This window comes from Quercus robur, chromosome 1, assembly GCF_932294415.1.
Source record: "Quercus robur chromosome 1, dhQueRobu3.1, whole genome shotgun sequence".
In the NCBI taxonomy this organism is placed as follows: domain Eukaryota; kingdom Viridiplantae; phylum Streptophyta; class Magnoliopsida; order Fagales; family Fagaceae; genus Quercus; species Quercus robur.
Window position 1 is genome coordinate 29,528,231 of NC_065534.1, and position 26,197 is coordinate 29,554,427.

Below are 26,197 nucleotides of genomic sequence, written 5' to 3' on the forward strand. Positions count from 1 at the left end.
TAAAGCGCTTGAGAGGCTCCTTTTTTCTTTTTTATCCGCACATCAGAACAGAGAGCTCCAGAGAACTCCAGCGCCCAAAAATCCTTGAGCACCTCCGTTCTTCAAATCTCTATAATCGTTTCTGCAAAGCGCCCCTCCTAGAGGAGATTTTCGATCACCTCACCGGTCATTTGTGAAGATATCAGTAAGTTCCGTTCACTTTGTCACTTCGATTTTCTCCTAGGATTTTACTTTTCTCCTCGGTCTTTATTTCCATTCCTCCAGTTCAGCTTAGATGGGTAGATTCAAAAACCTAGTAGACACTCCGGCCGCCATGGAGGCTTTTAGGGCAAAATACCATATCCCGCAGGGGATGGTTCTGCGGTACTGTCCCCCAAAAGGAGTACTGTTAGATAGAGACGTGGGTGAAGTGGTCATTCCCATGGTTGCCTTTATACAAGGGGGAATGACACTTCCCATGCGTAGGATTACCCGAGACTACTTGTTCCACCATAGGTTGACACCACATCAGTGCGCTCCAAACATGTTCAGGGTATTAGGCTGCAAAGATGTCTTGATCGAGCGAATGGGTCTGGGTCTGACCTGGCATGATGTGATACACATGTACGAGTGCCACTACGTCGAGAATGGAGGATATTACCTTAAATCTCGATCCGAGGTGGTTAGGCTAACCTCCTGTCTCCCCATATCCAATAAGACTATGAAGGATGACTTCCTCATTGCCTCAAGAGAATGGAGCGATGGTCTTCATTGTCCAACTCAGGCAGGAATTCCAGGTGCGGCGCCTTTAGGCCCAATCGTTTTAGGGAATGGGGCTTAACTCCTCGGATTTACTTTTTTTTTGCTTGTCATAAATTTTGTAGTTTAATTATAATTTCCTTCTCGGCTGTATTGTAGATAGAGCTTTGATTGCTCCCAGGCTGAGCCACGTGAACGTTCTAGCCCTGAATTATCTTTTAAGGTCAGAAATCTACGTCCACAAGGACGGGCAGCTGCGTGCATGTCATTTGGTTTTGGGCTATCAACCACTAACCCGTGTTTTCCAAGCCATTGGCCACACCATTAGAGCTGGTAGCCCCCGGTTCGCTAGGATTGACGTGTCCAAGCCTAAGTTTCTGGCCCGAGTAGATCTTAAGCCAGTCGTGCTACCTGGAGTTCGAGATCCTCCACCAGTCGTGCAACCGCCTCCAGACGACCTTGAAGCTGCCGTGCCAGTTGAGGAAGAGGCCGAATCATCTCGTCTTTCCCTTGAGGAGGAAATAGACGAGTTTTATTTTGAAGAGGAGGTTGACAAAGCCCCCGTAGTTGAGCTCTCGGACCCTAAAGGAGAGCAGGATCGAAACTCTATGGTTGGCGCTCCAATCATTATAACTTGCTCGGACAACTCTTCAGACGAGGAAGTAGGCAATATGGCTGGCAAGGGAAAATCTTTACGAGAACTGATGTCCAGCCAAGGAAAGGGTCAGTCTTCGAAGGCGCCTGCTAAGTCACAAGCCCAGGACCCTCCCCCAACCGCCCCTCAGGTTCCTTCCGACCCTGGCCTCAAGGTTAACCCTGACCTAAAAAAGAAAAGGCCGGTTGACGTTCCTGAGGAAGGTGAAGTGGCCCCCCGCCCGGCCAAGCAGCAGAAAGCCATTCGGGGACAGAGGAGTAAAAGGGCTAAATCCACGGAGAGCCGGGATGAGGAGAATCGGGCTGAGGTGCGCGTTAATCCCTGCGCATGGAGTCCGAAGATGGAGCTATATGGGGTTGCTATCCCCTACACTACCTCAGTTCGAGAGTACAACAGGGGCAGAGTGGGTTACATAACTGAGGTCCTGGAGCAACCAGTTCTCCCAGCCCGAGCTTTTTCTGTCCCTTAAGAGGGACCTTGCGATGGTAAGCCATTCTTGCATCCTTTCATTAAGCCATCAACATTGTTGTATTCTATCCTAACTTCGGTTTTCTTTTGTTGGCAGATCACCCAGCAGGTGTTTGTGGCTGAGGAGTTCTGCCGCAGCATCCGCAGCTTGGCTGAAGCTGAGGTTCAATCTCGGACTGAGGTGGAGAAGACCGTGGGGTCCCTAAAGCAAGAAATCTTTGAATTGACGGAGAAGTTCAAAGATTCGGAGAAACAGCGCAAGAGCGCGGAGGCTGGCCTAAAGAGTGCTGAAACCCAAGCAGAGGATCAACGCCAGAAATTGTACGTAACTGAAACCAGTCTTACTACTGAGAAGCAGAATGTACTGGAACTTAAGGCCGCTCTGCAGAAAGCTGAGGATGAGATACGACGGGTTAAAGAAGAGGCCCAGCTGATCCGGGAGGCTGCAGAGGCTGAAAAGAAAGCTTTTCATCAGCTCGGGATCCAAGAAACAGAGGCTAGGCTATCCGAGGTGTGCAGGGACTACTGCAGCATCTCATGGGCTCACACCCTTGATGCTACAGGAATTCCTATGGATTCGGCGCTGAGACTGCCTGAGAACGTCTTCTATCCTCAGGAGATCCGAGAGAATCCTGATGGCGCCCAAGCAGCTCCTGAGCAGGACTTGGCAGTGCCTGATGCGATCCTTATGCTTGACAAAGCGAAGGATCCTACCATGGACTCTATCTCCGAGGCTCCACCTCCTCAGCCAGAGCAGAAGAAGGATCCTCCTGCTAAGGCTTAGCTTTTAGGCTTTTAATTTTTGTACTTCCCCCTTTTTTTTTGAATGAGAGTCGTCCTGTTTTTTGCGTTCTTTTGTAAGGACCTCTCTTTGTATTGACCTCGGAATATTAATATAGAATGTTCTCTTTGTTTTCTATGGATGTATGCTGGTACCATCCCTTTATTTAACGTTTACAATGATATAAATAAATATAAATGGTCGAGAAAAAAAGGATGTCGTGCAGCGAATGTGAATAAGGGTTGCAATGATGCTAGACTACGCGCGCACCTTGAAATGATTTCCCTTAAGTAATAATTTCCCCTAAGTCTGTGATTCGAGGAACCATGCAGGACTTTGGTTCTGTTTAAAACTTGAACAAATTGCATAAGTAATAATTTCCCCTAAGTCTGTGGTCCGAGGAGCCATACAGGACAAGGGTTCTGTTTAAAACTTTGAACAGTTGCCATAAGTGATAATTTCCCCTAAGTCTGTGGTCCGAGGAGCCATGTAGGACTTAGGTTCTGTTTAAAACTTGAATAAATTGCATAAGTAATAATTTCCCCTAAGTCTGTGGTTCGAGGAGCCATGCAGGACTTAGATTCTGTTTAAAACTTTGAACAGTTGCTATAAGTGATAATTTCCCCTAAATTTGTGGTCCGAGGAGCCATGCAGGATTTAGGTTCTGTTTAAAACTTGAATAAATTGCATAAGTAATAATTTCCCCTAAGCCTGTGGTCCGAGGAGCCATGCAGAGCTTAGGTTCTGTTTAAAACTTTGAACAGTTGCCATAAGTGATAATTTCCCCTAAGTCTGTGGTTTGAGGAGCCATGCAGGACTTAGGTTCTGTTTAAAACTTTGAACAGTTGTCATAAGTGATAATTTCCCCTAAGTCTGTGGTCCAAGGAGCCATGCAAGACTTAGGTTCTGTTTAAAACTTGAATAAATTGCATAAGTAATAATTTCCCCTAAGTCTGTAGTCCGAAGAGCCATGCAAGACTTAGGTTCTGTTTAAAACTTGAATAAATTACATAAATAATAATTTCCCCTAAGCTTGTGGTCCGAGGAGCCATGCAGGGTTTAGGTTCTGTTTAAAACTTTGAACAGTTGCCATAAGTGATAATTTCCCATAAGTGATAATTTCCCCTAAGTCTGTGGTTCGAGGAGCCATGCAGGACTTAGGTTCTGTTTAAAACTTTGAACAGTTGGAAATAGACCAGTGGGCGCAGGATAATCACGGAACAAAACATGGGCAAAGCCATTTTCATTAATAATAGTATCTTCTTAAGTTATTTACATTCCATAGTCGAGGTACAGTTTTTTCATCCAAATCTTCTAGATAATAAGGGCCTATCCCTGCCACGGATGTGATACGATACGGTCCTACCCAATTGGGCCCCAGCTTGCCCCAAGAGGGGTTTTTTGCGCTGCTGAGAATCTTTCTCATCACGAGATCACCCGGACCTAAAGGTTGCAGTTTAACATTGGTATCATATCCTTGTCTCAGCTTCTGATGATAATAGGCCAGATGGATCGTTGCTTTTTCCCTTCTTTCCTCGGCTAAGTCTAAACTTCTTCCCAATAACTCGTCGTTACTGTTTGGGGTAAATGAGTTAGACCACAGTGTGGGAAAGTTGTTCTCGATTGGGAGCACGGCCTCAGCCCTATAAGTCATCGAAAAGGGGGTTTCACTGGTTGACCGTCGCGGCGTTGTCCGATAGGTCCATAAGACGTGTGGGAGCTCTTCTACCCATCTCCCCTTTGCCTCATCCAGTCTTTTCTTCAGTCCATTCACTATGACCTTGTTCACGGCCTCGACCTACCCATTTCCTTGGGGGTAGGCGAGAATGGAGTATCGGTTAATGATCCCAAACTCGCGGCAATACTCCCTAAAGTTCTTGCTGTCGAATTGGAGACCGTTGTCCGAAATGAGTGTGTGTGGAGTTCCGAAGCGGGTAATAATGTTCTTCCAGATGAATTTCTGGGCATCCACGTCCCTAATATTGGCCAAAGGTTCAGCCTCCACCTATTTGGTGAAGTAATCGGTTCCAACTATTATGTATCGCTTATTCCCCGCAGTTTTGGGGAAAGAACCGACAATATCAAGACCCCATTATGCGAACGACCAGGGGCTGGAGAGGGGGTTGAGGACCCCTCCGGGCTAGTGGATATTTGGGGCAAATTTTTGGCACTGATCACACTTCTTGGCGTATTCTTGGGCCTCTCTTTGCATGTTCGGCCACCAGTATCCTTAGGTGAGTGCCCTGTGTGTCAGCGACCTCCCTCCGGTGTGACTTCCACAAATCCCCTCGTGTAACTCTTCAAGTAAAGACTCGGATTCTTCTGGATGTATGCAGAGTAGGTATGGCCCAGAGTAGGAGCGCCAATAAAGTTTGTGGTCCTCCGATAGCCAGAACCTAGAAGCATTCCTCTATATCTTCTCGACCTCCAATTTTCCCTTCGGTAGGATGTCGTTTTGGAGGAAGTTTTTTATGGGATCCATCCAGCTGGGATTCTTTCTGATCTGATGGACCTGGACCGAGTCTATTCTAATGGGACTCGATTGGACTAGATCTTCGACAAGGATCATTCGCGGCAGATTATGCGTTGAGGACGTGGTAAGAGTGGACAGCGAGTCTGCATGGGTGTTCACGCTTCTGGAAACATGTGTCAGATTGAAGGATTCAAAACTCAACTGTAGGCGTTTGACTTGTCCTAGATACTCTTGCATCCTAGCATCTCTAGCTTCCAGCTCACCCATCACTTGGCCGACGACCAATTTAGAGTCCGAGAATGCTTCTATTACCCTTCCGCCCAATCTTTGAACCATCGTCATCCCCTGAAGTAAGGCTTCGTACTCGGCCTCGTTGTTCGTAGCCGAGAACCCGAGTCTCAGTGATTTTTCAATGGCAGCACCGTCCGGCAATATTAAAACTATCCCAACTCCAGATCCTCTCTGGTTGGCCGCGCCATCCACGTAGACCTTCCAATGCAAGGTCCCTCCTGTTGAAATTGTACCAACCGATTTTCCATCCATGTCTTTCTTCTCGGTTATTGTTTCTACAGAAGGCTCAGCAAACTCCACGACCAGGTCCGTGAGGACCTGGCCTTTGATGGAGGATCTGGGCATATATTTAATATCAAAGGCCCCCAAAAGCGCACTCCACATGGCGATCCTTCCTGTGTAGTCGGCGCTTCGAAGCACCGCTCGAAGGGAAAGCTGGGTTAGAACGATGACCGTATGCGCCTGAAAGTAGTGAGGGAGCTTCCGTGTGGCGTGTACTATCATTAGAATTGCTTTTTCCAAAGGTAGGTATCGCACCTCGGCCTCATGTAATGATTTGCTCACATAGTAAACTGGTCGCTGCACCCCATTATCATCTCGTATCAATACCAGGCTTACAGCATGGGGAGCTACAGCGACGTATGCAAACAGTACCTCGTCTGCCTCGGGGCTGGACATGATGGGTGGTCGTGACGGGTATTCCTTAAGTTGCTGGAAGGCCCGAACACAATCCTCCGACCATTCAAACCCTTTCCACTTATTTATCAAGAGGTAGAAAGGTCGACATCGATCCGCTGATCGTGCTATGAACTTGTTTAATGCTGCGATCATGCCAGTGAGCTTCTGCACTTCTTTCGGATTCCGAGGAGCCTGTAGGCTGTTAATTGCTTTGATTTGATCGGGATTTACTTCTATTCCCCTGTGGGTTACCATATACCCTAAGAATTTCCCGGACCCGACCCCGAATGAACATTTGGAAGCATTGAGTCGCAACTTGTGCTCCCTTAAGATAGTAAAGATGATCTCAAGGTCTTTCACGTGCTCGGACACCATTTTACTTTTTACAACCATATCGTCTATGTAAACCTCAATGATTTTGCCCAGCTGTGGCTCGAACATCCTGGTCATCATCCTTTGGTAGGTTGACCCTGCGTTCTTTAATCCGAACGGCATTACCTTATAGTGATAATTTCCGATGGGTGTCATGAAAGCCGTCTTTTCCTGATCTTCTAACGCGAGGGGTATCTGATGATAACCCTGGAAGGCGTCCAGGAAACTTATTCGAGGGTGGCTCACAGTTGCATCCACCAATCGGTCAATTCGAGGTAAGGGAAATGGGTCCTTCGGGCACGCCTTGTTTAGGTCCGTAAAGTCCACGCAGACTCTCCACTTCCCTGTTTTCTTCTTTACCACCACCGTGTTTACCAACCATTCGGGGTAAAAGACCTCTTTAATAGCCCCTGCTCTTTTCAGTTTTGCCACTTCGTCTTTTACGGCACTAGCACGTTCCTTTGAGGGGCGTCGGGGTGGTTGCTTCTTCGGAGTGGAAGATGGGTTAACGTTCAGGTGGTGACAAATAAGGCTAGGATCAACTCCCGGGGCGTCGTAGGCGTCCCATGCAAACACATTGACATTTCTTCTGAGAAATCTGACCAGTTCCTCTTTTTCTTGAGAAGGCAACTCGGAGCCGACCTAGAAAAATTTCTCCGGGTCATTGTTGACAGTGAATTTCTCTAAACTTTCACACCTTATCTCCTCGGCTAGCTCATTGTCTTACCTTGCCGAGGCGGCTGGTTGCTATAAGTTCCTTGGGGCCGAGGACTCGGCATGGGACCGATGTAAGATGGCGGCCACCATACACTGCCTGGCCATGGCCTGATCTCCACGAATCTTTTCTACTTGACCTCTGGATGGGTATTTTACTTTTTGGTGAAGTGTGGAGGATACGGCTTCCAGGGCGTGGATCCATGGCCTGGCAACTATCGCTGTGTAAGGTGAGTACGCATCGACCACGATAAAATTTACCTCCACCACCTCCGATCCAGTCTGTATGGGTAGTCTGATCTGCCCCTTTGGCGTAACAGTCCTCCCTTCGAAGCTGATAAGAGGGGAGTCATAAGCTGTCAAATCCTCCGGCTTCAGGTTCAGCCCCTTGTATAGATCAGGGTACATTATCTCTACTGCACTTCCTGAGTCTACTAACACCCTTTTCACATCGAAACCTCCGATTCTTAACGTAACCACTAAGGCATCGTCGTGAGGTTGGATAGTTCCTCTCTTATCCTCGTCCGAGAATCCTAGTATCAAGGAGCTTCCCTTTTTAGACCTTTTAGGTTCCCTTTGCCTATCCTCGGAGAGGAGCCGACCAACAGCCAGTACCCTGGAAGGGGGTAGCCCAGTTCTTCCTGGTGCAGCAAAGATGACATGTATCGTTCCGGTGGGGGGTCTTAATGACACATCCTTTCGAGGCTCTTGCATTGCTTGACCGGGATGGCCACTCGAGGGGTGCAGAAGATGACGTAGCTTCCCTTCTCGGACCAACTGATCTAGGTGATTCCATAGATTCCTACAATCCTCAGTGGTATGCCCATGGTCCTGATGATAGTGGCAGTACAGGTTCTGGTTACATTTGGAAGGGTCTCCAGCCATCTTTCCCGGCCATCTGAAGTAGGGCTCGTTCCTTACTTTCTCCAGCACCTGTTGTACTGGCTCCCTGAACACGGCATTCACCATCTGCGTGTTACTCTGTCCAGCCTGTCGCGAAAAATCTCTCCTCGGCTGGTTATGGTTATATCGTTCCAACCTAAAATCATTTGCTTTGGGGGGAATGATCTTCTCCTTTCCCCTTCCTTGCAGCTGATCTTCCTCCACCCTTTTGTACTTGTCGATCCTATCCATCAACTGATGAACGTTGGCAACTGGTTTACCAGTGAGAGATTTCCTTAAGCCATGCTCGGTGGGGAGACCGCTTTTGAATGTGCTGATAGCAACATCATCATGGTTGTCATCTAATTCGTTATATACCTCCCAATATCTATCCGAATATGCTTTCAGGGTCTCTCCCTCGTGCATGGATAAGGATAATAGCGAACTGAGGGGTCGAGGGACTCTGGTATTTGTAATGAAGCGGGAGCAGAAAGCCTGAGTGAGCTACTTGTACGAACCTATGGAATTTTTCTTCAGGCTATTGAACCACCTCATCGCCATTGGTCCCAAACTGGATGGGAAGACTTTGGACATCAGGGCTTCATTTTGCGAGTAGATAGCCATTTTTTGGTTAAACTGACTCACGTGCTCTACCGGGTCTGCTCGGCCATTATAGATGGCGAACGCTAGTTGGTTGAAGCGTCGAGGCAGCTTAGCCCCTTCGATTCTATACATGAAGGGTGACCTTGAAATCTGGTCTAGCGCCCTCTTCATAGCATCATTTCCCGAACCCTTACTGGATGGGCTCTCATACTTCCGTACAGGGCATGGTTCTCTTTCGTAAGAAAAGGTTTCACTTGAGGGGGTCCTTAACCTCCGTCGGTAACTCGCATCCTCCCCATTAGAGGACTCACCTGAGCTAGAGGGAGATCATTTTCGCTGCACACGTCGTAACTTCCTCTTCAGATCATCTATCTCTCGCTGCATGGCCTGATGACTATTTCGCCTCTGGGATACGTGACTACCTATCTGGGTGTGACTCTGGCTCGTCTGGATAGTATGCACGCTTCCCTCACAATTCCCTCTGCCACCTGGGTTGGCAGGGTTATTTTGCCTCTGGGACTCAATAGGTTGTGTCTGTTAAGAGTTAGCCTGGTGAGGATTCTCCTGGAGCGGACCTAGTTCTACCATGCTCGACCGTTGTGCTAGCTGATACCTTAGTTCTTCCCACAGACGGCGCCAATTGTAGGGACACGATTTTGGTTAACCCGGACCTGGACGATCAGGCCCTAGCCCAAGAAGTCCCACACAATGAATTTTGTAGAGTATGGGCTGAAGAACTCGGTTTCAGTTGACTTAGACAGTTCGTTGCATGTTCTTAGCAGATGTAGAAACGTAAATCAAGAAAATGGATATGAAAGTGGAAGTTTTATTCATGGCTATGCATTCATACAATGAATCCTTGCTTTTTCTCTCTTCTCTCCCCTCTTTTTTTCGTCCTCCCCTTCTGAGGGACTCTTACATATTATATAGGCCCTTTTTTATCATCTGGGCCTTACACTTGTTGATCATCCAATCCCCCACTTGAGCACCTATCCCATCAGACGCCCTTACCAGTTCTTTGTGAGTTGCAGTGACCAAGGTAACACTGTTCAGGAGTCTTCTCTCCATTAATGCGGCCAGGAGAGTAGTTGTGGTGCATTTAATGTGATGGTGACAGCCTTTGTTGGGATATTTTGAGCCTTCTTTCTTCTTACGTGTTTGGAGTAAAGGCTACAGTAACTGGGATGCATCATTGACCTGGACTTTGGAATGTCCGAGGAGTAATTACTCCTCGGACGTGTTTTCTTCGCCCCAATTGGATTAGGCAAGGATTATGGGCCGCGACGTCTCCTCGAACAGAATGGTCCTCGGACGAGCCCAAGGCCCAGCCAACTTGTTATTCTGGACCGGTCCCCACAATTACTAATATATTATACCAATTTTATATAATCTCCACTCAAAATCGTAATTTTTGTGAAACTTAATAATACATGATAATTCTTTAGAGGTCTTTATACGATTATATTTAAGACATGCAACTAAAAAAAAATTCAATGTCAAAATCAAAAAAAATAATAATAATATTAATTAATTAATTAATTGGCATGAGTAGTAAAATGTTGTGTGAGTTTTAAGCATTGTTATATGTATTTAATATGCTTAATTTTCTAATTTTCTTTAGTAATCAAAACTTTACTTGTTCTACGTTATTTTGTTAATATTTGGAATAAGAAAAGAGTGCAAAATCCCATGAAACATCGATTGAGAATTTCCAAAAAAAAAAAAACAAAACAAAACAAAAACAAAGATATCAAAGATCGTATATATTAAAAGATTGATTGGAATAATACTTTTCTAAAATGATTCTTGATCTGTGTATTTCTTTGTTATTTATGGATCAAATAATTGTTATATATGATAGTGTAGTGTATTCCACAAATTTGTAGGTATTGCTGGTAAATGAAATAAATTTCGATGTAAAAATTCAAATGTTTTAGAGGCTAAAAGTAATTATTTCATAACACGTGAATAAAGATAAGAATATATTACAAATACCGAATACATGCCAATTTGAATTCAAAGTTTTATATTATAAATTCTTTAATTACTCAATAAGACAAAACTAATTCAGTTCAGATGAAAGCAAAAAACAAAAACTTAGTACATATAATTTGAGATCAAAAATGAATTCTCAATTTTATATGGAATATAGTATAAAAAATCTAAGAAATCGAATCAAGAATTTCCCTGAAATATTGGTTTAGTCATCTTTTGCTAAGTATGAAAATTTTTATTAAACGCATATATACTGTAGGGACACGATTTTGGTTAACCCGAACCTGGACGATCAGGCCCTGGCCCAAGAAGTCCCACACAATGAATTTTGTAGAGTATGGGCTGAAGAACTCGGTTTCAGTTGACTTAGACGGTTCGTTGCATGTTCTTAGCAGATGTAGAAACGTGAATCAAGAAAATAGATATGAAAGTGGAAGTTTTATTCATGGCTATGCATTCATACAATGAATCCTTGCTTTTTCTCTCTTCTCTCCCCTCTTTTTTTTCGTCCTCCCCTTCTGAGGGACTCTTACATATTATATAGACCCTTTTTTTATCATCTGGGCTCTACACTTGTTGATCATCCAATCCCCCACTTGAGCATCTGTCCCATCTGACGTCCTTACCAGTTCTTTGTGAATTGCAGTGACCAAGGTAACACTGTTCAGGGGTCTTCTCTTCATTAATGCGGCCAGGAGAGTAGTTGTGGTGCATTTAATGTGGTGGTGACAGCCTTTGTTGGGATATTTTGAGCCTTCTTTCTTCTTACGTGTTTGGAGTGAGGGCTACAGTAACTGGAATGCATCATTGACCTGGACTTTGGAATGTCCGAGGAGGAATTACTCCTCGGACGTGTTTTCTTCGCCCCAATTGGATTAGGCAAGGATTATGGACCGCGATGTCTCCTCTGACAGAATGGTCCTTGGACAGGCCCAAGGCCCAGCCAACTTGTTATTCTGGGCTGATCCCCACATATACCTACATGAATATGTCTATATATGCGTGTGAGAGTGAGATTTTGAAATTCATTCAATTGCATTTTAGGATTACATGTCTACAAAAGAAGTTCTTGGTTCTATCCTTGCTAATGAAGCGAAGCCCAAACCCGAAGGATATACAGACTTAGTGCCTATTTGGTTTAGTGTTTTTTTCTTTCAAAAATAACAATTACAAGAAGCAACTCACCTTAAGACATGATGTTATCCTTTGAAATTCACAAAACCACATGGAAGGAAAGCTTTGCATTTTATCCTCTCTTTTTTTCTCCCATTGGCAAGATAATTAGATCAGGAGGGTTACAAGTTTACCTCTCACCCTCATCCAGTTCAAATTGGATGGAATTTAAAATGCCACTTTTACAAAACAGAAGTAAGAACACACAACACAGAAGAGAACATATGGAAATGTCTCATTTAAAAATCATAAGGAGATTGATGTTTATTGTCAGTCATGTTTTGGGAGGAAGCCGCTCACTGCCGCCCCTCCATCCACACAAATAATCTGCCCGGTTATGTAAGAGGATGCAGGTAGGCAAAGGAATGCCACAAGGGACGAAACCTCCTTTAGCTCTCCAGGGCGTCCAAGAGGTGTTCTTGCATTTACCAATTTCAAAAATTGCTCATCATTGAGAACCTGCAATAGTAATGAGAAGTCGCATAAAGGAATTATTTCACATCATGTAAATGAATACGGAATTATTTTTAACTTAGTGAGCTGTCCAAGTCTCAGCAACATCCTAACTTCTTCAAAAAATGTTTTTGAGAATTAAAGCCTAGGAGTTCCATTTCTATTTCAGGTGTAAATGTCGTGCACCGTTGCGTGCATGCACACGTACGCCCACACATGTCTGTTATCTTTTAACTCTACATGTGACTTGCATGTGGCCCAAATAAATAGAACATGATAAAGATTAACCGCACACAGAACAGTGAAAAACACATTCAATGAATGCACAAGCATGGTGAAAGGGCACTACAGCCTTACAGCTTCAACCAAGGGGGTTCTGATAACCCAAGGTGCTACACAATTACTCCTAATATTGTCTTTTGCCCACTCGCACGCCAAATCTTTAGTTAGTTGGTTTATTGCTCCCGCATAGAGAGAAAAAAATAGACTAGAGTCAGAATTTAAAAGTTTACAAATCTATAAGATTTGAATAATATGCACATTGTTTTAACAGATCATATCGAAAAAATAAAAATTTAAATTACATAAGTAAATTACCTTTACTTGCACCATAAATAGATCCAACATTTAGTGCCACCACACCAGCAATAGAAGAAATACAAACAATGCTTCCTACTCCTGATGCTTTCAAAAGAGGATGTGCCAGCTGGCATAAATGGTAAGCAGATTCAAGATTGGTAGTCATAACAGTAGAGAATTCTTCAGCTGTGTAATCTACAGTCGGTTTCCAGATGTTTGTCCCCACATTGTTTTTCTAGGATAAAAAATTTAGTAAGAACAGGATTTTAAAGGTTCACAAGAACGAAAGCCATTCCAAGAGTAGCTGTGAACATTTCTATAAGAAACATTGGTATGAGAAACTCCTTTGGAGGATTCACAAATATGAAGTTTTCTAAATTTAATTTATGCAACTAGCTAAGCAAAAAACTATCCTGCTCCTGGGTTCAGGCTACCAGAATTAGGATGTAAAGAATGATTGAAGATATGCATTTGCAATTTGTTTATACCAGAACCCTGGATGGTCCTTTTTTCTTCTCAAACTAAAAACAATGATATTGATGGTATAGTAAATGCTTTTGTTTTATTGGTAAGTTATGCACATACCCAATGACTATGAGTATTGAATCCATAACCTTACCCTCCACCTAGCACTTTCAAAGGGAGGAGCTGCCAGTTGAGCTAGAGCTCATTGGCGATGGCATAGTGGAGGCTGGTTAAACAATTATTTATAAATATGATGTTCAAAATACACAAAGCCATATACAAGCTACAAATTTGGGGAAGCCCAAACAACATTACATGGAACAATTATGTTAGTAAATACATAAATGTCACATGCAGCGCACCAGGCTCCCACCTTTACAAGGTCTAAGGAGGTCAATGGTAGGCAATTTTACCCCTAATTTTAGCAAGAATATAACAGAGGAAACTACAATTCGATGCTAATTCACATTAGACTTCACTATGCTCTAATGTGGCAAGTGACGGTTTTGATGTCAAAACTATCTTTAAATATTGTTATAGATAAGCTCAAAATTTTTTTTTTTTTTTTGGTGGCCAAATATTGGGTGTTATTCACCGAAAAAGCGGCACAGTTCAAGCTAGAAAGCTACAGGGAAAAAAGTTTCCAATCTTTCAGAAAGTAACTTCCTTATGATCCGCAACTCCATCTCTTCAACCAGTTCCAAGAATTATCTACTCCCTAAACCTCATTTCCAGTTACAATCTCTGAAAATTGGTATAGATAAGCTCAATTTATTGGTTTCTTTTTGGGCTGAATGTTGGGTTTTTATTGTACATAAGAGGCTGCTAACTCCAAGCTAGAAAGATACAGGAAAAGGATTTCTCATCTTTCAGAAAAGTAACTTCATTATGATCTGGGAATCCCTCCCTATAACCAGCTGCCAGAATTATCTACTCACTTTAAATTCCTCAAGTTTGGCAATTCGTTTGTTTCATCACAAAATGACTTGTTTTCTTGTGTTGTTGCAACTCTGAAAATGATCCAAATAACATTTTCTGCCATTTACCTCGCACAGAAAATTATTAATATTTCATTTAGGCACAGTGGTGATGGAGGTGGTGGTGACGGTGGAAGAGGTGGTGCAACAATGATGGTAGTGGCAGAGGTGACAGCAGCGACAGTGTGATGGCGATGGTAGTGGTGATGGTGGTGTTGGTCACAAAAGGAATAGAATAGGAGAGGGTACAATGGAATGGCAAAAAAAAAAAAAAAAAAAAAAAAAAAACATTTAACAATATCTGGAACCTATTTTCTGTTGCAATCCCATTTTTGTCTGTCACAGTTGTCCAGAATGATTGCACTTAATGAATTGCATCGATAACCTCACTTCTATTCCAGTCCCACAACAGCAGTAATGATTCATTGTTACATTACAATCTTGTGATGCTAAAATTGCTATGTAGAATGCAATGAATTAAACAAAATACATCCAAAAAAAAAAAAAATTAAACTAAACTGAATTGAGACTTACAAGTATATTAAGTCTCCTGCTAAACACTGAGGATACTGTGTCCATCAGCTAGACTCGTTCACCTCGAGACATCACATCACAAACTGAACCTGTGACTTGGAAACCCTTCATCTCCCAATCATGTAAGCATGCATTGAGCTTGGCTTCATTTCTTGAGCATGTATGTACTCTTGCACCTAGCCCTGTCAATTCCTCCACAACAGCATGCCTGACATAATTACAAAACATTGCAATAAATAAGCCTCTACTAGTTTTTATAAGATTAGTACTCTGTAGCCACAGGCCCCATAAAAGCAGAGTTCTTTAAAAATGAACAACCATGAAGCAATTAACTTGAGAGAGAGAGAGAGAGACCCAATTCCTTGTGTTCCACCAGTAACAAGAGCAGTCATTCCCAGAAGTGACAATCTATCATCTCTGCATCTACTCCCTGCCTGCACCATGTTATCCCCAATCTTAATCTCTCCTTGATCTATTGATTTCATTGTACTTCCAGTAGCTCAAATGAGTAATATAGTAATGATTACAATGGTTTCTCACCCTCCATTGATCTGAAATATACCTAAGAAATTCAGCCTAGTGCAATTACTCAAAACAGAAAAAAACAAGAAGTTAGATAAAAACAATAAATACAAAAGTTTTAGCATAAGCCCAAAAAAGGTCAGAAGGAGTTAGCTAGGTATATATTAATTTAAATTGCTCATGTACCTTCCCTCCAAGCATTTCAAGTGATTGTTAACTTAGAAATTTTGTTCTCAAGTGCTTGAAGTTTTCTGCAACTCCTATGTGCATCTAAATATATAAAAGGTCAGAAGGAGTTAGCTAGGTATATATTAATTTAAATTGTTGATGTACCTTCCCTCCAAGCATTCAAGTGATTATTAACTTAGAAAGTGCGTATATAGATTATCTTCTTTAAAGTAATACACAAAAAGAAAATTCTTCAACTAGCAGATCTAATGTTACAATTTCTTCTCTCTTGTCAGTTCGAATCATTTCATGATTTACAAAAATATTGTAATAAAACAAATGGGAAAGGTCAAAGAGTAATATAGCTGGCTTAAATGCCATTAGAAGGACAGAAAAAGAAATTTCACTTTTAAATATACAAAGAACAATAATTAGGAAGAAAAAAATAAGTTCAATTGCAGAACTCCGAAAGACAAGCATGGGAGTTATGTCATTTATGGTGGAGGTTAGATTGAATGGGGTCAAAGTATAGCAAGAGCAGATGAGGAATAAGGCTAAGTTGTCACTTCTAGTCATGTCTTGGGTAGAAACCATTTACACACATCCCTCCGTCAACACAAACAATCTGCCCAGTGATGTAGGATGATGCAGGTAAGCAAAGGAATGCCACAAGGGAAGAGACCTCCTTTGGATCTCCAAGACGCCGAAGAGGGGTTCGAGAATACACCTCTTCTAGGTATTCCTTGTTGCTGAGCACCTACAACAAATAAAGACTCAAGGTCAACTTTGACTTCTTGTACTGAGCCTTTATAACTGCTATAAATCAATTAGTGCAAGTACTAATGTTTTAAACTTTGAATTTACTAAGGTGCAGGTGCCTTGCATACGATGACAGCAAAGCTTAAGTATTGAACATAATTTTTAAATGCGGAGACTAGCAGAGCAAATTCTGTTTGGTAACCTAGAACTTTATTAACACAGTAGAGCTTATGCAGCAAATCAAGATTTTTAAGTAAATCTAATAAGAAATTATTCTTTTCAATTATATTTCACTCCCCTAAAATGATTGTAGTCAGGGGGGTGTTTGAGTCAGTGGATGGGTGCAGGAGTGTGGGGAATAACTTCCATGGAGAATGAAGGCAACGGCCCTTGCCACCATGATGTTGCACACAATTAATGGTCACATAACAATCTGGAGTTACCTGCTCCACCATTGAGGTTCTGATGTACCAAGGCGCAACAGCATTACTTCTTATATTGTCTTTTGCCCACTCACAAGCCAAAGTTTTAGTAAGTTGATTAATTGCTCCTGGAATCACAAATAAACAAAATTTTCTTTATAAGCTTCTTGAGTTCAAAATTCATAGGAACATGGATACATTCATCTGATAGGTAAATTACCTTTGGTTGCTCCCTGAACAGACATAGACTTCAGTGAAACAAAACCCGATACAGAGGAGGTGAATACAATGCTTCCCACTCCTGATGCTTTGAGAAGCGGATAAGCAAGTTGAGAAATATGGAAAACAGATTCAAAATTGGTTGCCATGAGAGTAGAAAATTCAGCAGCAGTGAAATCCACTACCGGTTTCCGTATGTTTCTCCCGACATTATTTATCTACGGATCAAAAACAAGCCAGTCTTCCAGTTCAGTAAACAGGAAAAGCAGTTCAAAACTTCAAATTATAACATGTTAAGACTCAAAAGAATACCACAAACAGACACAGTACATAACATTCTGAAACCCAATAAGAGAAACACAAAAACCAATGTTTTTGTATGTAAAAAAAAAATTGAGGAAATAAAGAAGCTTACGAGGATGTTGAGCTTCCCATCAAACAAAGTGGACACAGTGCTCATAAGCTCCTCTCTCTGAGATCGAACTGACACGTCACAGACTGACCCAGTAACCCCAAAACCCAAATTATCCCATTCACTCAAGCACCCATCAAGCTCACTCTCATTCCGACAACACGTGTGCACTCTGGCTCCAAACCCCACCAATTCCTCTACAATCGCATGCCTAAAAAGTAGAGAAACCAATGCCCAATTCCCAGTTGACAATAAAATTAATTTCTCAATTCTCACAAACCAAAGAGGAAAAGAAAATGAATTCCAAGACTTCTTTTTTTTCTATGTATGTAAAAATATGTACCCGATTCCGCGAGTGCCACCGGTGACGAGGGCGGTCATTCCACGGAGAGACCATCTGGGATTGTCAATTGGGGTACTGTTACTGTCACTGTTACTGTTAGTGCTTGAATGTAACATGGGATGGCTCCGAGTGGGTGTTATGGAGGTGGGTTGTGATATTCGGAGCTTGGAATGAAAAGTCAACGGGTGAGGAAACGTGGGGTTTGAGAAGATTGGAGAGTGTGGGTATAGGAGATTAGAGTTTTTATAGAGATTTGAAGAAGAACGAGAAGAAGAGGGAGCCAGTGGAAGTGGAAAGAGGGTCTGAGACATTTGAGCTGCGAAGCAAGCAGTCAGCTCAGCTGAGTAGTGTGACAGTGTGAGAGTCTTTGAGTATTGAGTCTTTTGACTTTTGAGACGTTGTTCTTTTCATTGCAAAATGTTTTTCCGTTTTTGCTAGTCCTGCGAGAAATTATTCTTTGTTTTAAGAGCCGTTTGGTACGGTCTATTTTACAACAACAACCACAAAAAAAACTTCATTTTATATCATTATTTTAAAAAACACTCATATCATACTACTTATTCTAAAAATTTACTTCAATTAAATATTAATTCTTCTATAATTTTTTTATTATTTTCTTTACACTCCCTCCTCTCTAAAACCCTCTCAGTCACTCCTTATTTCCTTCACACTTTCTCTCCCTCTCTCTAGAATTCTCTCACTTGCTCCTTCTCTCTAGGGGTGGCAAAATCGAACACGACCTGTGAATTCAACGCGACATGAAATTAGTAGGTTATGGGTGGAGACTTAATAGGTTTATGTCATTTTCGGATTGACACGACTAACCCGTTTAATAAATGGGTTGGGTTAATGTCCATCACATAGAAATCGTTTGACCTGTCTAACTTGTTTAATTAAATGACATTTTACCAATATACCCTTCAAACCCTATGTATATAAATTTATTAGTTGTTGTGGTTTATTTTCTTTGACATATTATAATTGATTATATGTTATATTGAGATATGCTTTAATTTTGAATAATCATTTATAATGCAGTTACTCGTTAGTTTTGAATTTTATATTAAAAATATTTATTTGTTTGGCTTTTCATAATTCATATCAATTTGGTTAATACTAAAATTAGTTTTTTTTTTTTTTTCGTTTTGATAAAATTTGATAAACAAGTCGACACGATTGGCTCGTTTAATAAAAATGTTGTGTTAGGGTTGACGAATTCTGACCCATCTAATAAACATGTCAGGTTAGGGTTAACCCATATAGTCGAATACCCATGAGTCGACACGACACAAACCTAACATGCGAACATGAATTGTCACCCCTTTTCTCTTAGAGACCCAACACAACCAAAAATCACCAAGCAGCCAACCACCATCAATGGATCAACTCACACCTATCATCAACCCACCATTAGCCCACCTATAATCAAGTAACCTTCATCAGCCTACCCATTATAGCAACCAACCACCATCAACCCACCCATCATCCGAGCAAAATCAATTCATCAACCCACCAGAAAATTTCATACCCATAGATTAGTCACCCACCAAGCAAGATTAAGGAATTATGGGTTCCTTTGTATTGTTTTTATTTTGATCTTGTGGTTGAACGACTAGGTGACCCATTTGTTTGGGTTTTTTTTGGTTAAGTCAGGCTGTTGATGAGGTTAGGTTAGGCAGTGGTTTTTTGGTTGGTTTAGGGTGGTAGAAGGAAAGGGAAGAGGAAGAAATGAGGAAGGGATAATGAGGATTGAGAAAAACAAATCCAAGGAGAAGAGTAGGGATGACAATAGGGAGGGGCAAGGCCAAAGGATGGGGTTTTCACCTAGACCTTGCATTGTTTTGTCTTGCCCAATCTCCACCCCTTGGGGCCCCACTCTGCCTTGTAAAATAACACTTCGTATTAATTAGCCCCATAACTATTACAATATTTTTAATAAAACTTGTTTCATTAATATAAATATATTGGAAATTACAACTAAATTTTTCCCATCAAATCAAAATAATTTTTAGCAATAATTGAATAATATTATGCAAGTGTTTAACAAAAAAAATATATTAATATCCATGCATTTAAATAAGCTATTATTTAAATAGTAGATATTTAGGGTATGAAAAATTTACAATTATAATCCTTATCAATGTGGGTGGAGCGAGGTGAGGCTAAAATGTTTAAACCCATCCCCTCTCAACCCTGTGGCAATGGTTAAAATCTCGCCCCACCACTTATGTGAGGTGGGGAAAACCTGCGTAGGGCGAAGCTGGGAGGGGCAAGCCAAGGTGGGGTGGGGCAAAATTGTCATCCCCAAAAAAGAGGAGTCTTGTATGAAGAGAGAGAGAGAGAGAGAGAGAGAAAGAGAGAGAGGAAAGAGTAAAGAGATCAAGGAAAAGAAGAATCTAGTGTGAAAAGAGAGGGGGGAGGGGAAAAGGAAAGAGACCAAGAGAGAGGAGGAATTTTGTAAGAAGAGAGAGAAAAAAATGAAATTAATTAAATAATTGATACACACCTATGGTAACTATGTGTGTGTGTATATATATACACATAATTACTGTAACAAACTTGTAAATATTCACATTTATACACTTACTGATGTGGGTAGTTTTTGGGCAAGAATGTATAAATTTAAGACATTTTTTTTCTATTATACAACCATTGATATGAATGCTCTAAGAGGATTGAAATAGGAGCATAACATGCAATAACTTTTAATGTCTAAAAAAAATAACTTTCAATCTCAACCTTTAAATAAATTAATTAATTAAAAAATCAAAATGTGTCACGTAAAAAATTTTGTAAGAAAAATAGGAATAATTGCTCATGGTGCAATACCCAATTGACCTCAATCCTGTTTCTGGAATACAATCTTAGCATCCAAGTTGATGTTTCTAAACTGATAATAAGATGACACATGTCTTTAAGAAAACAAGTCAATTTACTAAACACAAATAAATGAAAAAGATGATATTGCTAGTGAAAAGTTTCTCAATCCTACCTAGTCATGGCAAACAGGTTGAGTTGAGTTAAAAATGGGTAATCTTAAACGGGTTGAATACAGGTCAGATCAATGAGTTATTGGTTAAGTTCATGTTGGCATGTATTTTTTCACTTTTTTTTGGAGGGGGGGGGGGGGGAGTTTTTCAGCTAGACAAGCATAGGTTGGAGCTTAAATGGAACCCCTAAAATGACCTAATTAATGTGCCTCAGTAAAAACTCAATTTTCACTTTCGCTCTCTTAATCTATCTCTCCTCCCAATGGCGTCGACTCGTACACACTGACAGCAACTAATCGCATCGCTACTTATGGATCGTGAGTGGTGCTTCTAAAGAGATGAAATTCGTGAAATGGGTCAGCCTAGATCTCTTTGAGATCAAGGCTTGTTTTCCTTGCAAGTCGCAACTCAGTGAGTCACAAAACCCATCGTTGTTGGCCTTGTAACTCAATGAATTAGCAGTGAGAGAAAGAATATTAATGTTGGTGGAGGAGTCTAAAAGAATGAGTGGGTTTGAACTCGATGTGAAGTTTTAGATCTAGCCATTGATGAAGTGGATTATTGAAATAGCAATTGTGGGTTCTGGGTTTATGTTTTTTGGATTTGCTGATGATCAAAACTAGGAGCTACTTGTGGGTTCCAGGTTGTTCATCTTAGTGGGTTTGTTGTCTAATCTCTCTATATTGTTGTTTATTTCTGGGTTGTAAATTTGTGGGTTTGATTTTATTTTTTTGGATTTTATGTTCATCTAGCTCAGTGGGTTTATTGTTTGATCTTTGGGTTTGATGTTCATCTTATTTTCTGGTTTTCATGTTAGTTTATGGGTTTGATGGTCATCTCATTTTATGGGTTTAAGTAGCCTTTTTTTTTTTTTTAACTGGGTTTCAATGCCATAGGACCTTAAGGAAAGAGTGATGAACTCTAATTATTAGATTATATACATCTCATCAAGCGATTCTGAATTGTTTTTGGGTTTTGATTGTTTCAAGTTTTTGTTTGGATTTTATTATCTTCTTCATATGGCTTTTTTCTCAAGAAACAAATAGTGTGCTAGCTTCATGTTTGACTAAGAATGATAGTGGGGTATTTTAGTCTTTCAACTCAACAAGAGTCACATGAGATACGTATGACTTGGCTTTCTGTCAAACTTAACTGGCAAATAAAAAGCGGGGTGCTAAGTGTTGCATGAGCAATAGTTTAGGGGGTAAGTGTACATTCTTATAGTTTAAGGGGGTAAGTGTAAATTCTCATAGTTTAGGGGGATAAAGTGTAATTTCCCAAAAAAACTATCCAATCTAATTATCTAACCTATGAATACCCCTAGTTTTAGTAACTACATTATGCCTTCAATGACTCATTTTCTTGTTTTCCAAATACAAACAACCAAATTTACGCAAACCTAGCTGAATCAAGAAGCTGATTTGTTTTTACTTTGTTTCAAATACAAAGAATGGGTTCGAATCCTTCATCAAACTAGAATATATATTACAAGATCTAGCACCCCCAATACTTTACCACCTTAAACTATGTATCAGATTACACTTTGCACCCTAAACTATCACACTTTGCACCCTGGTATTACTTTTGCTGTTATGTTTGACAGAATGCTACTGTACATGACAAACACATGCATTTTTCTTAGGTGGAACAAACTTAAAAAACAAAACACCCTTCTTCAAAATTAATTAAAACAAAAATCAATTTTTTTCCCACATTTGAATTTGGGGAAGAGGCTGGCACGCACGTGAGACAAGGAGAGAGATTTGGAAAAAATTGGCTTTCGTTTTAATTGATTTTGAAAAAGGGCGTTTCAGTCTTTTAAGTTTATTCCACCTAAACAAAATGCACGTGCTTGTCACATGCAATAGCATTCTATCAAACATAATAGCAAAGTTACACCAGGGTGCAAAGTGTGATAGTTTAGGGTGCATTTGAATAGTTTAGGATGCAAAGTATAATTTGGTGTATAGTTTAAGGTGGTAAAGTATAATTTCCCTTAAAAGTTAACATCTTTTTGAGATGTTGGAATTACTAGTTATTGCACACAACACAGGGGCGGCACTATGTTGTAGTCAAGGGGTTCAAATGAACCCCCTGACCCAAAAATTTATATATATATATATATATATTTATAAAAAATTGTTTTGAACCCCCTGTAATACAAATTTGCACACCCTCACCTTTGAACATGACCCTTTTTTTTTAAAGCCCAACTTAAACTTCGAAAAAAATGTCCAATAGAAAATTTTGGTCTTTAATCTCAGAAATAAAAAGCCCATAAATCGAATTTTGAAAAATCATAAATAAAATAAAAGGCGAAATAAATCCTAAGAATTTGTTGCTACATAGCCTCCAAAGTCTCCCACTGTCATTCTTCACTCTCCAAACCCAAAGGAAAAAGGCTGTCTCGACTTCACACACACAAAACCTACCACTGTGTAGCCCCACAATCTGCCACCGCCTAGACTGTCCCTAATCTCAGTAATCTGCCGCCATTGCCACTTAATCGCTGCTACATAGCCCTATGATCTGGCGCAGCCTAGATTGTCCCTAATCTACCCCTACTGCCACTTAATTGCCACTTGATCTGTTGCCACTTGATCTGCTTTTTCAGCTCTCTCTTTCTCTTTTTCTTTCACTGTGAGAGTTGTGTTTGTAGTATTTTGACTCTTTGTCTTCTTAATCGCCACCTCCATATGTATATATATATATATATATATATATCTCATTCTCTCTCTCTCTCTATGTCTCTGACTCTCTATATTCTTATCTTTGCTTTGTCTTTGCCTCTCTGCTTATGTGTCTTCTTCGAAGTTCCATCTCTCACTCACGTGTCTTGCCATATATATGACTGTGTGTGTGTGTGTGGTCCTGTTAGGATGGTGTGGGGGTGGGGGGGGGGGGGGGAGGGGTGGGGTTTAATGGGTTATAGTGTTTGATTTTTTAATTGAGTTTTGAGTCATTGGCAATAGCTTTTTTTTTCAATGTGTAGTAACTGTTACTGTAAGTGTTTGTATTGTTTTGATATAAAGTTTTGAGTTATGAGTTTGTCTTTTGCACTTTGAATATTTGACTAAATTTGTGACTTGTGAGAGGTTGTTGGCTATGTGAGTGGGTCAATACATTAACACTAAAGGACAATAAAAATATAAGACATTTAAATAATTGTAAACTTATAACGAATTGCAAAAAAATCACTTAACAACAATAATTGATATGTTTATCATATAAGAAAAAAAATATTTCAAATGAACTTATAGTTTATTTTTTATTCTTTTCTAGTATTATGGACAAATTTATAATAAAGAAACCCCGTAGGCCGCAAGATTCATCTCCTACCCAAGATTCATCTCTTACTCAAGATTCATCTTCTAATCATGGTCGTGTTGATGTGAACAATCTTCCTTTGGACCTTGGGCAATGAAAAAAGATTTTATTCTATCATCCTAATGATCGAGATGAAAATAAGAAGATATTATTTACAAAAAAAAAACTTTGTCAACCTCATGAACACGATTTTCTTCAAACAAAATTTGGTGGACTTATGCGTCGATTTAATCCTATATGGTTTAAAGAGTATGGAAGTTGGTTGGAATATAGTATTGAAAAGGATGCTGCATATTGTTTATATTGTTATCTATTTAGACAAGATGTTGGTATGCAATCTGGAAGTGATAGTTTTGTGACAAATGGATTCAATAGTTGGAATAAGAAAGGAAAGCTAGACATATATGTTGGAGGTGTTAATAGTGCCCATAACCAAGCTCTTAAGAATGGTGAAAATCTAATGAAGCAAAACCAACACATTCAAAGTGTTTTTGTTAAGTAGTCAAATTAAGATAAGATTGAATATCAGACTCAATTAAATGCAATAGTTGATTGCATAAGATTCGTTTTGCATCAGGGGTTAGCTTTTCATGGTCATGATGAATTTGATAATTCAAGTGATAAAGGAAATTTCCTTGACCTTCTACAATTTTTGGCAAATCATAATGTTGTTATTAATGAAGTGTTGCAGAAAACTCCAAAAACCAACAAGCTAACCTATCCTGATATTCAAAAAGACATTGTGAATGCAGCTGCATATAAAACTACCAATGCCATTATTGAAGATCTTGACAGTGGGTTCTTTTCAATTTTAGTTGATGAGTCCTGTGATATCTCAATAAAAGAACAAATGGCTATTGTTTTGCGTTATGTGGATAAAAAGGGAATTGTTACAAAGCGATTTCTTGGTATTGTACATGTAGCCTCCGCTTTGTCTCTAAAAGCTGCAATTGAATTTTTATTCTGTAAATATGAATTAAGTTTATCAAGACTAGGTGGGCAAGGTTATGATGGGGCCAGTAACATGCAAGGTGAATTCAATGGTCTTAAAACTTTAATTCTGAAGGAGAATAAATCAGCATTTTATGTCCATTTTTTGCTCATCAACTTCAATTGACTTTTGTAGCTGTTGCTAACAAGCATACTGATATTGCTGAATTTTTAAGCTTTGTTAGTAAAATAGTAACTATTGTTGGAGTCTCTTGTAAAAAACGAGAATTTTTACAAAATGCACAACTTGCCAAAATTCAAGAAGCATTGAACTTGGGTGAACTTAAAAGTGGGCAAGATTTAAACCAAGAGACAATTCTTAAACATGTTGGTGATAGACATTGGGGATCACATATAGGACAATCTTCAACTTAATTTTGATGTTCTCTTCCACAGTTAATGTACTTGAGATGATTCAAAAGGATAGCCTATTATCTGAGCAAAGAGTTGAAGCTTGAACTATTTTAAGATTAATTCTATCTTTTGAATTTTCCTTTACTTTACACTTGATGAAAAATATTTTGGAGATCACAAATGAGTTGTCAATAGCATTGCAAAAGAAAAATCAAAATATTGTAAATGCTATGACACTTGGCAGGGTGTCTAAGCAACGATTGCAGATGATGAGAGACTATGAATGGGAAGCTCTATTGACTGAGGTATCCTCATTCTGTAGCAAACATGATATTCCTATCTTGAACATGGATGAAATATTTGTAATTGGTTTGAGGCCACGACGCAGCGCCCCACAAATTACAAATTTACATCACTATCATGTTGATCTATTCTATGAACTCATAGATTTGCAACTTCAAGAGCTTAACAATCATTTTCCAGAGGCGACTACTGAGTTGCTACTTTGTATGACTTGCTTGAATCCAAGTGATTCGTTTTTGGCTTTTGATATAAAAAAATTGTCATGTCTTGCAAATTTCTATCCATCTGATTTTTATGAGACAGATGTATTGGCATTTGATAATCAGTTTCAAACTTACATTGTTGATATACACTCCAATGATGAGTTTTTAGAGCTTAAAGGAATTGGGGACCTTGCTAGAAAGATGGTGGAGACAAATAAGAATGTTATATATCCACTAGTATATTTTCTTGTAAAGTTAGTTTTGACTCTTCTTGTTGTGACTACAACAATGAAAAGGAGTTTTTCAGCAATGAAATATATCAAGAATGAACTACACAATCGAATGGGGGATTAG

General features: G+C 40.1%; 2 protein-coding genes and 1 pseudogene across 2 annotated transcripts; 2 read left to right on the plus strand and 1 right to left on the minus strand.

Moving 5' to 3' along the window:
* Nucleotides 1-11,831: 11,831 nt before the first annotated feature.
* On the minus strand, nt 11,832-18,105 carry LOC126728752 (tropinone reductase homolog At2g29260, chloroplastic-like; annotated as a pseudogene).
* A 6,105-nt stretch (nt 18,106-24,210) lies between these two features.
* LOC126697342 (uncharacterized) lies at nt 24,211-25,358 on the plus strand. The gene is made up of 3 exons (XM_050394340.1): nt 24,211-24,480; nt 24,571-25,024; nt 25,120-25,358. Exons 1-3 carry the CDS (start codon nt 24,211-24,213, stop codon nt 25,356-25,358), a joined length of 963 nt encoding a protein of 320 aa, XP_050250297.1.
* A 209-nt stretch (nt 25,359-25,567) lies between these two features.
* On the plus strand, nt 25,568-26,197 carry LOC126697420 (uncharacterized). The gene has a single exon (XM_050394453.1). It carries the CDS (start codon nt 25,568-25,570, stop codon nt 26,195-26,197), a length of 630 nt encoding a protein of 209 aa, XP_050250410.1.

What these genes read in the sequence shown, in the direction of transcription:
- LOC126697342 (XM_050394340.1), top strand. Translation starts at nt 24,211, where the DNA reads ATGCGTCGATTTAATCCTATATGGTTTAAAGAGTATGGAAGTTGGTTG. An exon ending in AAAACCAACACATTCAAAGT is followed by an intron (nt 24,481 to 24,570) that starts GTTTTTGTTAAG and finishes GTTTTGCATCAG; the next exon opens with GGGTTAGCTTTTCATGGTCA. An exon ending in TGGGGCCAGTAACATGCAAG is followed by an intron (nt 25,025 to 25,119) that starts GTGAATTCAATG and finishes TGACTTTTGTAG; the next exon opens with CTGTTGCTAACAAGCATACT.
- LOC126697420 (XM_050394453.1), top strand. Translation starts at nt 25,568, where the DNA reads ATGACACTTGGCAGGGTGTCTAAGCAACGATTGCAGATGATGAGAGAC.